At 38.0% G+C, this 13,391-nt stretch overlaps 1 protein-coding gene across 1 annotated transcript in view; it reads left to right on the top strand.

The window, feature by feature from the left end:
- TRHDE (thyrotropin releasing hormone degrading enzyme) overlaps nucleotides 1–7,901 on the top strand; it is a 210,510-nt gene extending 202,609 nt beyond the window's left edge. Inside the window, exon 19 of the mRNA XM_064701951.1 lies at nucleotides 107–7,901. Within this exon, the coding sequence (XP_064558021.1) occupies nucleotides 107–250 (144 nt within the window). The 3' untranslated portion in view covers nucleotides 251–7,901. The remainder of the gene's footprint in view (nucleotides 1–106) is intronic.
- The last annotated feature ends 5,490 nt before the right edge of the window (nucleotides 7,902–13,391 follow it).

Here is a 13,391-nt window from a genome sequence, read left to right on the forward strand (position 1 = left end):
CATTGATTGTGGAAGTTTGTCCTAAATGGCTGACTTATTTGTATGCACTGGAAATTCTTGCTTTCTTTAGTTGCTGCAAATTTAACCTGTTAACTTGTATTTCCAGCTAAAGAACTTTATAAAGAGTTACGAAGGGGGAGCTGCTGTCTCTTTCTCTCGTGCTGTCGAAACAGTGGAAGCCAATGTGCGGTGGCAAAGGCTTTATAAGGAAGAACTGTTCCAGTGGCTAAGAAAATCCTTGACACAGTAATCTGTCTTTTTAGCCAATCATTTAACATGACTCACTGCAAGAGGAAGAGGAGACATTTTTAAAGTGTTCAACATGAAAATCATGAAGACAAGATCAGATTGCAGGGATAAGGTTTTTTGGTTTATTGTTTTTTTCATTGTGGATTTTTCTTTTTACACTGAAATCTTGTTAAATTGTCAAGAAGATTTTCAGAAGAGAAGATCATGAATGCTTGTGAAACCCAGTCCTCAATGTACACAACCAAACATGATATTAAGTGGTGCATGTAAATGTTGGGAAAAAACCAAACAAAAATCCTTCAAAGACTATTTTGTGCATGCTTGTACTGTCTCTGCCTGTATTTTAGCATGCTTATGTATAACAGCCACATTTTGTATGTGAGTTCTGGTTACATCAAAGTTGGGCATTATACAAAGCACAAAGACTCTACGACAATCACTGTTTCAATGGACAAAAGGAAAGCCAGGAATAAGAAATGCAAAAGGCTTCCAGCTTGGGGCAGTATGAGATGTACAATCAACTTTCCCACTTGCTGCCAGTTTGTCTACCACTCAGAATGTCTCTTAATGATTGCAAAGATGCCAGTTCATTTTTCAAGTTACCAGCTGTATCTGCAGTCTCCATATTCCTTTATTTAAATAAGCATAGAAGAATAGTGAGGGAGGAGAAATAGAAAAGGGCCAGGAGCAGGGTTAGAGAGAGAAAATGAGAAGGACATCATCATTACATTATAATAATTTACATTTGTTCATTGCTGATCAATGAAACAGTGTAGTTTCAACTGTGAACGCCTGCTGGGGCAGGAGCTTTGCAGTGATATCACAGAATCCATGAACCACCTCTTCTCAGCTACTTTACAAGGCACTGAAACTCACAATGGATCACCCAGGTCACCCAGCCTGTGCAGTAGTAAGTTTTTTAGCTCATAGTGCACAAGTGTTATAAATAAACATAAGATTCAAATGAAAATTAGGAAAAAGGGAGATATCTTGCATGCAAAGACTTAAAATTACGTAAGAGGGCTGTGTTTCATGTGGTAGACCAGTCTCTGTAGTGATTTATTATGATAGGTCAGATTCTCTATATGGGCAATACTTTTGCAAATATAGAATGTACTATTTTTGCCATCATTGAAAAGTGAAATATGGAGAAAGTGAGGGGGGTGTACATGTGTTTATTTGTACTGACTAATACTAAGAACATGGTTTTCTTTCTGTTCCCTTGTACTTCACGTAGACTATTGTTCACGAATGACATTTTTCTTAATCAAGCTTGTTTCTTCTGAATCCTTAATCTGAAAGATCAGTGACACAGTGGAATTGTACAATGACTATCTGCGCTTTGAAGCTAAATGCTGAGCATAAAACTGGTGGGGGCCAAATACTCTCCCATGTCTACACTGTGGAGGAAAAAGCCACAAGAATAGTTTTCAGGAGTCAGATTGCAGCAGCTTCAGAGGTATAATGTAGATGAGGGCAGTGCTTCTTTGTCCTGTCCCAAGCTATCCCAACCATCTGACCACATCATGGCTGTGTACATTGGGAACACATGGCCCACCAAAGCAGAGAGCAGCCATTCTATCTTGCTGTTGCCCTCACAAGGCATGGAAATTAACTAACATACTTTACACTTGCAGTTGCTTATCCCCAGTAGGTTGTGAATTGAAACATTAGTGTGAAAAGAACCAAATCTAACCACCTTCAGATATTTTCAGAGTTATGTGGAGACAGTATTGTTTTCTGGGCTCTCATTCCCAAGGTATTCTGCTCCTCAAAAACTAGCAGACCCATCCCAAAACAGAGCTGTTGTACCGATCTTCCACCTGTCATTGTGTGCCCTTTACTTTTGGAGGCTGTTGTTTGTGGATTGGGTGCAGGAAATCTTTGTGTGGGCAATTGTTCAGCTGTTCGGTGCTGGGTAGCACATTAGCTTGACTCATGTATAAGCAAAAGAAGAGAGAATCCTGTGCTCTTGTACTCTTAACTCTTTGCCTTACAGCAGTAAGCCCTAAACCTTTGTGCTATGTTGCAGTGCTAGTGAACCTGCTGCCCAGAGACATTATCATGTTAAAACTGAATTAAATCCTCCTCCTCCTTTGTATTTTACCTACCTCACAGGGGTGTTGTGAGGCTTGACTAATGTTAGCAAAGCACTTGAATATCTTCTTATGAAAGGCGTTTAAAAGTGAAAAGTGTTATTTTATGTGGTTGACCAAACTCGACCTTAATGCCAGTATGTAGCGTCACATTTTTAATTTCTACTGAGAAAAATCACATGGAGACTTTTTTTTAATAATAAAAAGGCAAGCCAAATACTATTTAATATAACCTCTACCCTGTAATGAAGGCCAAAATTGTGATATCCAAAGAGTGTGCGGAAAGCCAAGCCCTCAAATATGAATTGCTTGGAGGATTTCAGAGAACAGAAGCGTGTGAAATGGTCTCTACCTTTACAATTTTAGTCAGTGTTGTCTTTGATGACTTTTCTTTTCCAGAACCACAGATGGAACCACATACCTTGCAACTTGCACATAAAAGTTTCTGGTCTTCCCACTGATAACAGTATATTCCAAAGTCAAAAGTTCGTTACAGCCTGTGTGTTCTGCACAGTGCACAGAAATTCCTGCTCTTGCTCATTTGGATTGAAGTTCTTGCACATTTAGCTGGTGTTGGATGTAAATTGATATTTTAGTGGCCTTGAGCAACTGGTCTACCACAGATATCATGTCCTAAGTGTATACATTATACATACATGTTGATGTGTTGCTTATATAATGGTTGTATTCTTATAATGTTAGTATTATTGCTCTAAGGTTGAACTGGCCTTTCCATTATAATTCTATATTATTTTATTTTTTATGTTTTGTATTTTGCTGTTTCACACCGAATCAGGATTAAATTTAAATGGATTAAATCTAAAAAATCCCATAACTGTTTTCTGCAATATTTTAACATCCTGCATTTTATTACATGTCTTTAGAAACCTTTTTTTAAGAAGTTTCACACAGCTGTGTGTTAAAGAATAGTTGATTTCTTATAGAACGTTCTAATACAACCTGAGTAGAAAAATCTATTTATCATCTTGATTTTCTTTCTCTTTTATCAGTCCTTTTCTTTCCTTGTCCATGTCTAAAGATGGTCCTCATTTTTATGATTTGGATTGTGATTAGGAAGCCAAGTACTCCATACTTTTCAGCATTTTCTAATCCAGTGTTTAACTTTGTCCTTCCTAGCAAGAGGAGAATGTGCAAAATGTGAATGCTGTGTGGGCATGGACATGGGTGTCATTTTATAGAGATTTGATGAGTGTAGAATCTGTAATCAGCCTTTGTATGACTCAGGATCCTTTGTAGTTATTAATTGATATGGTTTCCTAAATCATATAGGAAGACATATGAATAGACATGATTCTATGCCAGCATAACGAAACAGCTATTATTTTTTATAAAATTGTCCACTACAAGTATCTGGCCTATTACTTTGTAGCTGGTAGAATTATTCATGTATCCACTGCTAATAGCTGTTAAAATGGTACTAGCTACTAATTGTGACAAGGGCAGAACACTGTGAAAGCATTCTTCTGAAATGACATGTCATTTCTGCTATTACTGGGAATACTTGGACATTAATTATGTTAAAAAAACTGCATGTGTTCTCAAGTGCATCTAAATTTGTGACCTTCGATTATCTTTTCAGTGAATATAGCACGAATTCTGATATTACACTGGAAACTGAAGGTGAATTTTGTGTCGTTTTTGGTCTGTTGTAGATACTCCACTGATCTTTAGGGTGCCAAAGGAAATATGCCCTGATGCGAAAGGGCGCTTCCACAGCACAGATCCTGAGGCATACAATTAAGTCTTTAGTAGTAAGTAATAAAAAATGAAAAGTGTGGGTGTGTGGTGTGTGGGTGTGTGTGTGTCTGTGTATGTAAAATCCTCCATAGAGATACTTTTCCCATAGAAGTCTAATTTGGATAGACTAAAGCAAAGCTAATATTTGCAGGAGAGGGTGCCTTTATTTAGATACTTGGATAATAAGTATTGGTTGGATAATAAGTACTTGGATAATAAGTTTTGGTTTTCCACATGATCATAAGTGATAGTGAAAATAGACTTTTAGGAAAATGTGCGACTTCCTCTTAGAGGAAAATGGATGTGGGTTTGAAAACTGCTAATGTATATAATCAGCTTATACTCCCTCTTGCTATGAGTACTCACCATATCAGGCTGCCTGCCTTAAGCAGGATATGTAGCCACAGTGTCAGTATGTATATGAAGCAGTAAAAGGACCATCCAGCTGTGGAGCAGCCTGAAGAGAGTCTGTTTGCACAGCTATGGATGAAGCAGTCAGACCACTGCTGGCTGTATCACCTGCCACTGCTGCCAGACCTCTTGGGTTAGGAAAGCAGCTGGGAACTGCTGAAATGCAGAAGGGCTCCATCCAACTTTTTTTTCAGCTGTATGGAACAGACAGAAGGTCCTTTGTCTGAGTAAGGGTTGTGGGTGATCTTGAGAGATGAATGCCATTGCCTTGTGCTAGCAGAAAGCAAAGGTCCAGCTAATGAACCTTCACTGCTCAGAAAAAACATAAGCCCTGAGCTCTGGCCACCCCAGCCGAAAAACGCTGACCAAAATGTTTGTAAAGATCTAGAATATTATAGTGTCTCTTCTTCTGAAGTATTTTCAAACAGTCAAATATTTAATTTTCAAGTATGAATAGGAACACAGACATTCTGTTTCTTTATGATATTTTTGTTAATATTTGAAAGTGTAACAGGAATTTCTTGGGTTTTTTCTAACAGGTGGGCTGGAAGGATGTACTACAAATTATTTGTGGTAATAATTCCAGTTATTATAGTAACTGTACTCATACCATTAAAAACCCTAAAAACCAAAAAAAAAAACCCCAAAAAACCCAAAACCCCACCAATCAGATGCCTACATAAACCAATATGGCACCAGTGATGGTGCAGCACCCCTTTTGCGTACAGAAATGTAAAAAATTGGTCACTTTGTTTCTCATACAATTCTACAAGGTTCTGCCAGTCTTAATACCAGCTCTGAAACTCAGTGAAACCACTCTGACTTGAGCAAGTAGTCCATGCTGACATGAGTAATTTTGTTTTCAGTGGGGAGGAAGAGAAGGAAGGATTTTTCGCCTAAGTAAGGTCACATGCCCTCATTGGGCAGAATTTTAAAATCAAGTATATTTTGAAGAATCTGGTTAAACTTAGCTCTGTCTTGTGTCCATGCTGACAGTGGAGGGGGATTCTGAGCTTGATCTCAGAATATGGTAACAGAGTTGAGGCTGGAATTTAAAAGACATATGGACTCAGTTTCATTGAGATGTGTTTAAGGAGAATCACCCACGTGAGAAGTGCTGTGAGTCAGACCAAATGTAATTTCTCAGAAGAAAAGGCATTTGTATTTGACTGATTTTTAACTAGTGAAGTGTGACCTTGCCAAACAGAATTTCAGAATGCTTTGCTTATTTCATGTGTACCGTTTCCTAAGAGCATCACAGCAGTGCTGGTAGAGAACACAGGTGAGCAGCTTTGTGAGGGCAGAGGGGCCGTACTGCAGCAGGCAGTCATGTGCCAGGAGGCTCTTGCCAGAGTGTCTCATTGTTTTCTGGACAGTGTCACTTGGATTTGCTTGATCAGGATAGCCATGGTACAATGGATGAGGCCAGGAACCAAGATGCAGTCTCAGTTCTTTGTGATACGTTTCACTCCACTTAATATGTTGGTTTCTGTAATTTCAAAATACTCTGCAGCCAGACTGGTGGAGCGTGTGTGGCCGCAGAGCCTCTCTTGGTGCACAGTGAGGTAGATCCGTTGAAGTGACTGATGTGAATTCTAGCTGAGGATCTTCCCCACTGCCCCAAGACAGCCCCGGAGGTGGCGCCTCGGCTGCTGTACAGGATATTCTACATATTTGTATCTAGGTTTCAGTAGCACATATTGAATGACAAATGTTTTACATTTTCCTTTGTCTTTTCATTAGAATAATACTTTGTGATTAGTTCCAAAATGATAAAGCTTTATAATATTTTTGGAGAACTGTAGAATACTGTACTGTGAAGACTGTGGCTACTACCCTGTCTTTTTCCTGCAAACAGTAGATTTCGGCAGAGATGGACTTTCCTGGACTTAGACACTCAGTGAAGAAAAAACAAACTGACCATTTCTAATGGAAAAATCATTGTAATTACTGTATAACTATCCTGTATAAAGACAGCTTTATTATATGTGTAAATGTAATTCTGCTGTTATTGTTATGTTTGGGAGACAGTAGGCTTTGGTGTGGGTGAAACATACAGCCTTATAAAAACAGATTGTATCTCCCTGTCTGATGTTTTACTGAAAGGTGTTGCTGTATTTTTGCAGAAGATAAATATAAACTAGTTATCTGAAAAACTAACTACACACACAATGACATAAATGAATCCTATTATTGAAAAGCAACAACTGATGATAAATTTCGTTATTTTTCCAAAAGACTCCACATGTAAGATTTTTTGACACCTTGAGAAGAAAGAAGTCATCCTGCAGCTGTTAATGCTGGTTGTAATGGATGAGTCCCTCTGTTAATTCTCTCTCAACCTTAGATTAATTCTGAATACTGTAATTAGAAGAACATATTTTTCCATCAGTTCTCAAATCTGTACTCTTTAGAGTTCAGGTTTTTGTTATGTAAGAGGTGTCATGTAAACTGACTTTGTTTAGATACAGTTCACCAGTGTTTTCACATAAATGTCTGTTTGCCAGATCCGAATGCCATTTTCATATAGAGAAAATACAGATGATTGCATAATATCACATTTCTCTTTTTATGTACCATGTGTACATGCATGTATAGCTTTTAGTTCTGGACATTTTGCTCTGAAAGATTATTCATTGGTTATTTGTATTTATAGATCTTACCCAAACAGTTTCAAGTCAGCAAAACAGTTGGATGTAAGGCATGATGTGAGTCTGTGTTGACCAAGATTCCACCATATATATATATATATATATCTGTAGGCAGTCCCACTGATGTCTATGGAATTAATCATGCACTTCAAATTAACGTATATTCACATACGCTCCTGCATATGGCTGAACTCATGTTTCTGGAATGTGAGTTAGGTTAAAACCCGTTTCTGCACAGGTTTCAGGTGCAGTATATGGTGATATGTTTTTGCTGAATTTAAAATCACAGCTTTATATAGAGCCAACTACTCTCTCTCCCCTTTTTCTTTTTTCATGGAAAAGGATATATTTTGCATATAGAAGGGAGATGTTTACTGATTTTCAGTATATCTAAAATGCCACACTGAACAAAGTTTTTCTTTTTTTTTGGAGCCTTTTAGGCGTTTTGAATCAAAGCAGAATTATTCTTACAATGCTAATTAGTGAATATAGAAGTGATCAGAAATGGAAACCATTAGCCAAATAAAATATATGAATTTATGAGAACAGTGTTTTTTGTTACATGCCTTTAACAATGATTACATAAATGTGGGGCTGCTCTGTGTTCAACATAGAATTTTTATTCCTCTCTAAGGACTGACTAAATGGAATTTCTTTTTAAGAGCAACTTGATCTTCTGTATTTTAAGCAAAACAAATTTGAATTTTGTCTCTGATAATAAAATTTTGTACAGTAATGTGTAATTCATCACTGTCTTAATTTTCTGACGTGGAGACATAGCTGTGATAAATAATGCCCAACCTTTTGATTGTGTTCCCATTTCATTCAGGTAACAGTTTAATGACTGAGTAGATATGCTGATGTTTTACAATGAAAACCATTCAAGAGAAGGTATTTCTTGACATGAGGAATTTCTCAAAACATATTAAAATTCCGGGACTAGTAGAAAGCAGAAAATCTGGGCTTGGAGATACTCTTAAGCACGTCAAGACTGACAGGACTGACTGGAGAAAAAAGAAAAGTCTCTTGTGCTTTTCTAATTATGTAAATTTTGAATAAACAAAAAGATCTTTTCATTGGTAAAAGTGATTTCAACTAGAATGCAGTTCAAATGACTTTTTAATAGAGTCCTTGAATCCAGGCTATTATTTTCCTTTTTTGAAGAACAGTTTTCAGTAACAATGAGATGTGAAATATGTGCAATTATTTACCCATTGGATACAATCATGTTCCCACTGGAGTCAATTGGAGCTTTGACATTGACATCACTGGGAGTAAAAGCCAGCCCTGTATTTTTCAAAATACAGCTTTCAATGCCAGAATGCCTTTTTTCTTTAGCAATAAAGATGGTTTTTTTTTTCTGTATTGCACATCTCAGTCTGCTGAAAAGCTGAAGGGAATTTTTAAGGTACTGATTTCACAAAGCACAATAGGCAGCTTTGTTGCTTGGAACTGAGGTAAGCAGAGCTATGGCCTAAATTAATGTGTTTGTAGTATCCCACCTTTAAACACTTCACTGTATTATGCTGGGGCTAGAATTTCAAACATCCAGTATTTCAGCAGAGTATGTAAATGTAACTTTCATGCCCTTTTTTTTCCCCTATGTTAAGGTCTTGATCAGGAGTTCAGTGGGCCTAAGGAGTTGGCTTGGGGCCAGCAGAGAGGAGATAGTGGAATGTAAGATGAAATATGAGAGGCTAGGATGTACTGCCTGAAGAAAGGTCCTTGCCCCTCCCTTTTCTGCTACATGTCTCTCTGTTGAATAAGCTGAGAAAAAGGGCATGACCACCTTGGAGGCATCCCTGGAAGGATGTGAGGAGAGAGAAATGGCACTTCCCTCTGAAATCCCACTGGCAGCACATCTCCTAATCAAACATCAGAGAGAACATGCTTGTTTCTTCCCCAGTGTGGCCACTGCAATCAGCAGCACTTCAGTCTGGCCGAGCTGCTTTCAAGTTGAACATTTTCATACATGACCAAATGAAGAGCTGTTTATTTGCTCTCAGCTCAGTGTCTTCAGTAAAAGCAGAACTTTAAAGGGACCCATTTTCTTTGAAAGCTCCTCAGCTTAGCTGCAGGGTGTAGGAGGAAAAGAAGCCTAGAGCCTTTGGCTTGTAAATTGACTTAGGAGTATTTGCTATCTTAATAACAGAAAATCAGCTTTTGCTGGCTAATTTGCTACTTCCTCCTATTTGTAGAAAAAATATATCTAGTTCCTTTAAGCAGCAGCTTCAGCATGGAAGCCACCACTCAGAGTTGCAGTGCTATCAGAGGCACTCTGCTGCATATTGCTAGGAAAGTGGAAAGAAGCAATTCAGTGAGCTGATGACAGTCCCATCTTTTCTGAGAATTGAGCACATAAACCTCATGGTAGGGGTACAGTATTGAGAGTGACATGACTGAGGCTGTCTTACAGATGCGATGGGAAAATGAGCACAAAGATATTTGTAAGAAAACTGTATTAAAGGTAAGTTATGTGAAGTAATGAGGGTATGCTTGGGAAATTAAAGCTTCACTATGCTGAAATGCAATCTTTGAGTTAGCATCCACATTTACTGTGGCCAAAATGAAATTAAACTAAGATTTCCTGAAAGGTTAAAAGGAGACATGCTGCACCCTACCAGTGGGCTGTTTGCTTCATGGGGCTGATGCCAAACTATAGAAACTATAGTTAATTGTTGAAGCAGCAAATTAGCCCATACTCTCCTCTCTGTGTCGATTTGTCCAAAGCTATCCCATTAGAACCTAGACTAATGGTGCCAGGCTCAGTGAGAACTGCATCAGCAGGGTCATGGTGACAATGGATCCTTGTGGCACATGTTCCATGTGTCACCTCCTGGCCGGTCTGGCATGGTCCTGTTGCTCTGCTTCTCAGGCCACAGCAACATGTAGGAACAGCAGAGAGAGCCCAGGTGAGTTTTGTAATGTTTTGCCTTTGTATCACCTTGCCTTTTAGCAGTAATAAGAGGGCTGCAGTGAGGAAACCAGGGCAGAAGGATTTAAAGGGCCTTGGTCTTCCATGGTGCTGGCCTTCATTCCCTGATCCACCAAAGTGCCTCACTCCCTGCTGCACTGCTAGGGCTGAGCAGCAGCATTAGGGCTTTCATTATGTAGTGTATTAGACCTAGAATTAATTACTCATTGTACTGCTGGAGCATTATTTTTAGCATGCATAATTTTGCTTACTGAACTTTTTCAGGAGTCATTTTGTCTGTTCCACTTACAGTCATTTTTGACCTGCTCATTGCAGAAGGTGAGGAGAAAGAGGGAGAGGATAATAAGATGCTAGTACATGACATGTCTATTACAGTAATTCATTTCATGTGGCACAGAGCTGTTGCCAATGATAAATGCATGTTCCTGGTACAATTATGAGATGTACCTTGAATTTTTCAACAATAAAACTGTCAAAAGGTTGCAATAGGCATAAGCACAAACGTGAATCTGGCCCTTAAAAAGATGAAATAATGATTTTAAGAAATGTTATGATTTTCAGATATGCACTTTTAGACCCATTAACTCTTTACAGTTAATAACAAAAGTGTAGATTGTTTCTGTTGTACAGTCATGTATGTAACACATTTTTTTTCTCATCCCACTCATCTGCTTGGCTAATTGATATGTTTCAAATGCATTTTCATGGAGATCACAGAATTATGTAATTCTTACCACAAAATCAGCATATATTTTCATATATGTATGTCAGTGGAAATCAGAGCAGTTATGTCCATTTAAAATGGCTATAGGGTTTTAGATGGTTGATATCAAAAGTAGATTAAACCTAGCAGGGAAGTAACCCCAAAGACAGGTGCATTCCTCCAAAGGAGACCATGTCAGCGTGGAGAGCACAGGCAGTTTGAGGAGGGGTTCTTCCTAGATTTCTGAAGACCTATGAAGCTATAAAGGGCAAGCAGAGGAAGATCCCGATCAAAAATGAGGACAAAAAAAAATGTCAGGAGAAAAAAAAGCCAAGACAAAAAAGCAAGAATGGGGACTGTGGCTCTGGGAAAAGCTTACAGAGAAGGCACTTAAAACTAAATTCTGAATGGAAAGAGTAAAAGTTTTCTACAGAGGGTTGTTTCACATCAACAGGTCCAATTAATGATAATCTCCACTATGACAGGAGAGAGGACAAGATTTTCACTGGACAAGATTAATGAAACATGCACTTCAAAAATATTCCTCCTGCAGTTACCATCAGCTGAAATGTGTTATTTCTGCTTAAGAGAAATGCTGGTTGACCATCATAGCTAAATGTGAAGGGTTTGAGAAGCAGTAAAAGGTGAAGACTTCCATAGTGCCTTATTGTACCTGGTTTAGGCTGGTGAGCCAGAAGCCTTGGTTAGGATTTCACCGCAGCTGCAGATTTTTCCCTTTAGTTTTAAACCAAATTAAGCCATAAACTGCACGATGTATCCAGAGTGCTTGTACCATATTAAAATATATGAACTGCTTAGGGAGAGCTCTTGCTTGAACTAAGTTTAGTTCACACAATTCAGTAGGAGATAAATGGTTGACTCAGGAATTTTTTTGTTCTTTTTCAATCTCCTTATTGTAGAGCCTATTTTTCAGTAACTCCTAGTTCAACCTGGGAAAAATAGTCAGATGAATAAAAAACTAATGACAAAATATCAGGATCATGGTTCATAAAAGCTCTTTCTGCATCTCTCTGCACATAATTCATTCTTCTGTGACCTTGTCTACTATAAAAACTTCAAAGGCATGGGTGGGGGTTGCATTTTACTATTTTTGTGTGCACAATAAATTAACATGGGTAAATATTTAGTTGATATAGCTGCATGGAATTTCTATGGAGGCTAAGTAATCAAAATTACACGCATAATAAGTGGGAAAATGAAAGTCATATTTTTAAAATTACGTGTGTAAATGCAATTGCAACTCTAAAAGCATTTCACTTACATTCAGCAATTGTACTTTGTAATTGGGTATAAAATGGTGCTAAATATTTTAAGGGTCTAAATAATTTGTCTAGGCTTACAAAAGGACAGAATTCTACTACTTCCCCTCTACATATGTTGAACTTGCATCTTCTGATATAGAAGCTACATTTCAGAAATTGGTGTAAACAAAGAGATTGGCTAAACAAAGGGATTAAAGGAAGTGCATCACATTAATTTGCTCTACAAACTTGAACAAACTAAGTGCAGGTATATACAGACAAGGCAATAAGCTCAAATAAACAGAGCTCACTCATTTTCAGTTGGGCAAGATTGAGTTTGTCTTCCTAATAGTCAGTACATCCACTTCCTCTGCATTGTGCTAGTAACTTCTGATTTGTGTCAGCGTTGGTGGCAGAAGACTTGCATTCAGTGGTCTGAAAGCACAGCACAGCTGTGTCCTCAAAGTAATGATTCAATTAATGTACTGTCCAATCCTATGCTGGCAGAGCTGGAGAGATTTGAACAGCTGAGACAATGCAGTGCAATCTACTCCTTTCAAAGGGCCTGGTTCCTGCAGTGTGTGTCAGACTTGCTAAGTGTAGTTGTCTACTAGATAGATCAGCCTGCATCTGAGCTGGTTGTTGAGGATCCCTTAGCCAACATGGTAAAAAAACCAACCAATCTCATCATAAAATATGCAACTAGTGCAGTAAGGTAGATAGAAATGCTGACTATAATAAATTTTTGTAGTAGGATAATGCATGTAGGAAATGTTAAGGCATAACCTAAAGTGAAAGATGAGCTTGCGGGAAAAACTTCACAGCATTTACTGTTAATTAAATTAATAATTGAAGCCCAGCTCAGGGAGTTCAACAGAACCTCAATGAAAAAAGCGAACCATCAAGCTAAGGGAGCCTCAGCAGGAGTTTTGGATTTTTTTCATAGAGCTCTGTCACTTGTGTTAGATAGGAAGCAATAAATCCCAATCAAAATGTGTTTGAAGACAGACACTGTGTGTTCTGACAGATGACAATCCTCTGGAGTGGATAATTGCTGCAGAGTAGAAAAATTGATTCTTTGTTTTAATCTGATTTAAACCCAGATTTTTTTAAAACCCTTTTTATTATGTGAGATACTTGCTTTTGTTCACTTGATTAGTGTGTATTTAGGATTTGCCTGTTTACTGATGATATATATCAAGAACAGACTAGTGTAACTCCAGGAGTGCTGCAAGGGCAGAGAGCAGATGCAGTCACTGAGCAAGGCTCTGGTTTGCTTTATTCATGAATAATATAATTTTTTCATTCATCTTTGATGTCATGCTA

The sequence above is a fragment of the Zonotrichia leucophrys genome, chromosome 1A (assembly GCF_028769735.1).
Source record: "Zonotrichia leucophrys gambelii isolate GWCS_2022_RI chromosome 1A, RI_Zleu_2.0, whole genome shotgun sequence".
NCBI classification, from domain to species: Eukaryota; Metazoa; Chordata; class Aves; order Passeriformes; family Passerellidae; genus Zonotrichia; species Zonotrichia leucophrys.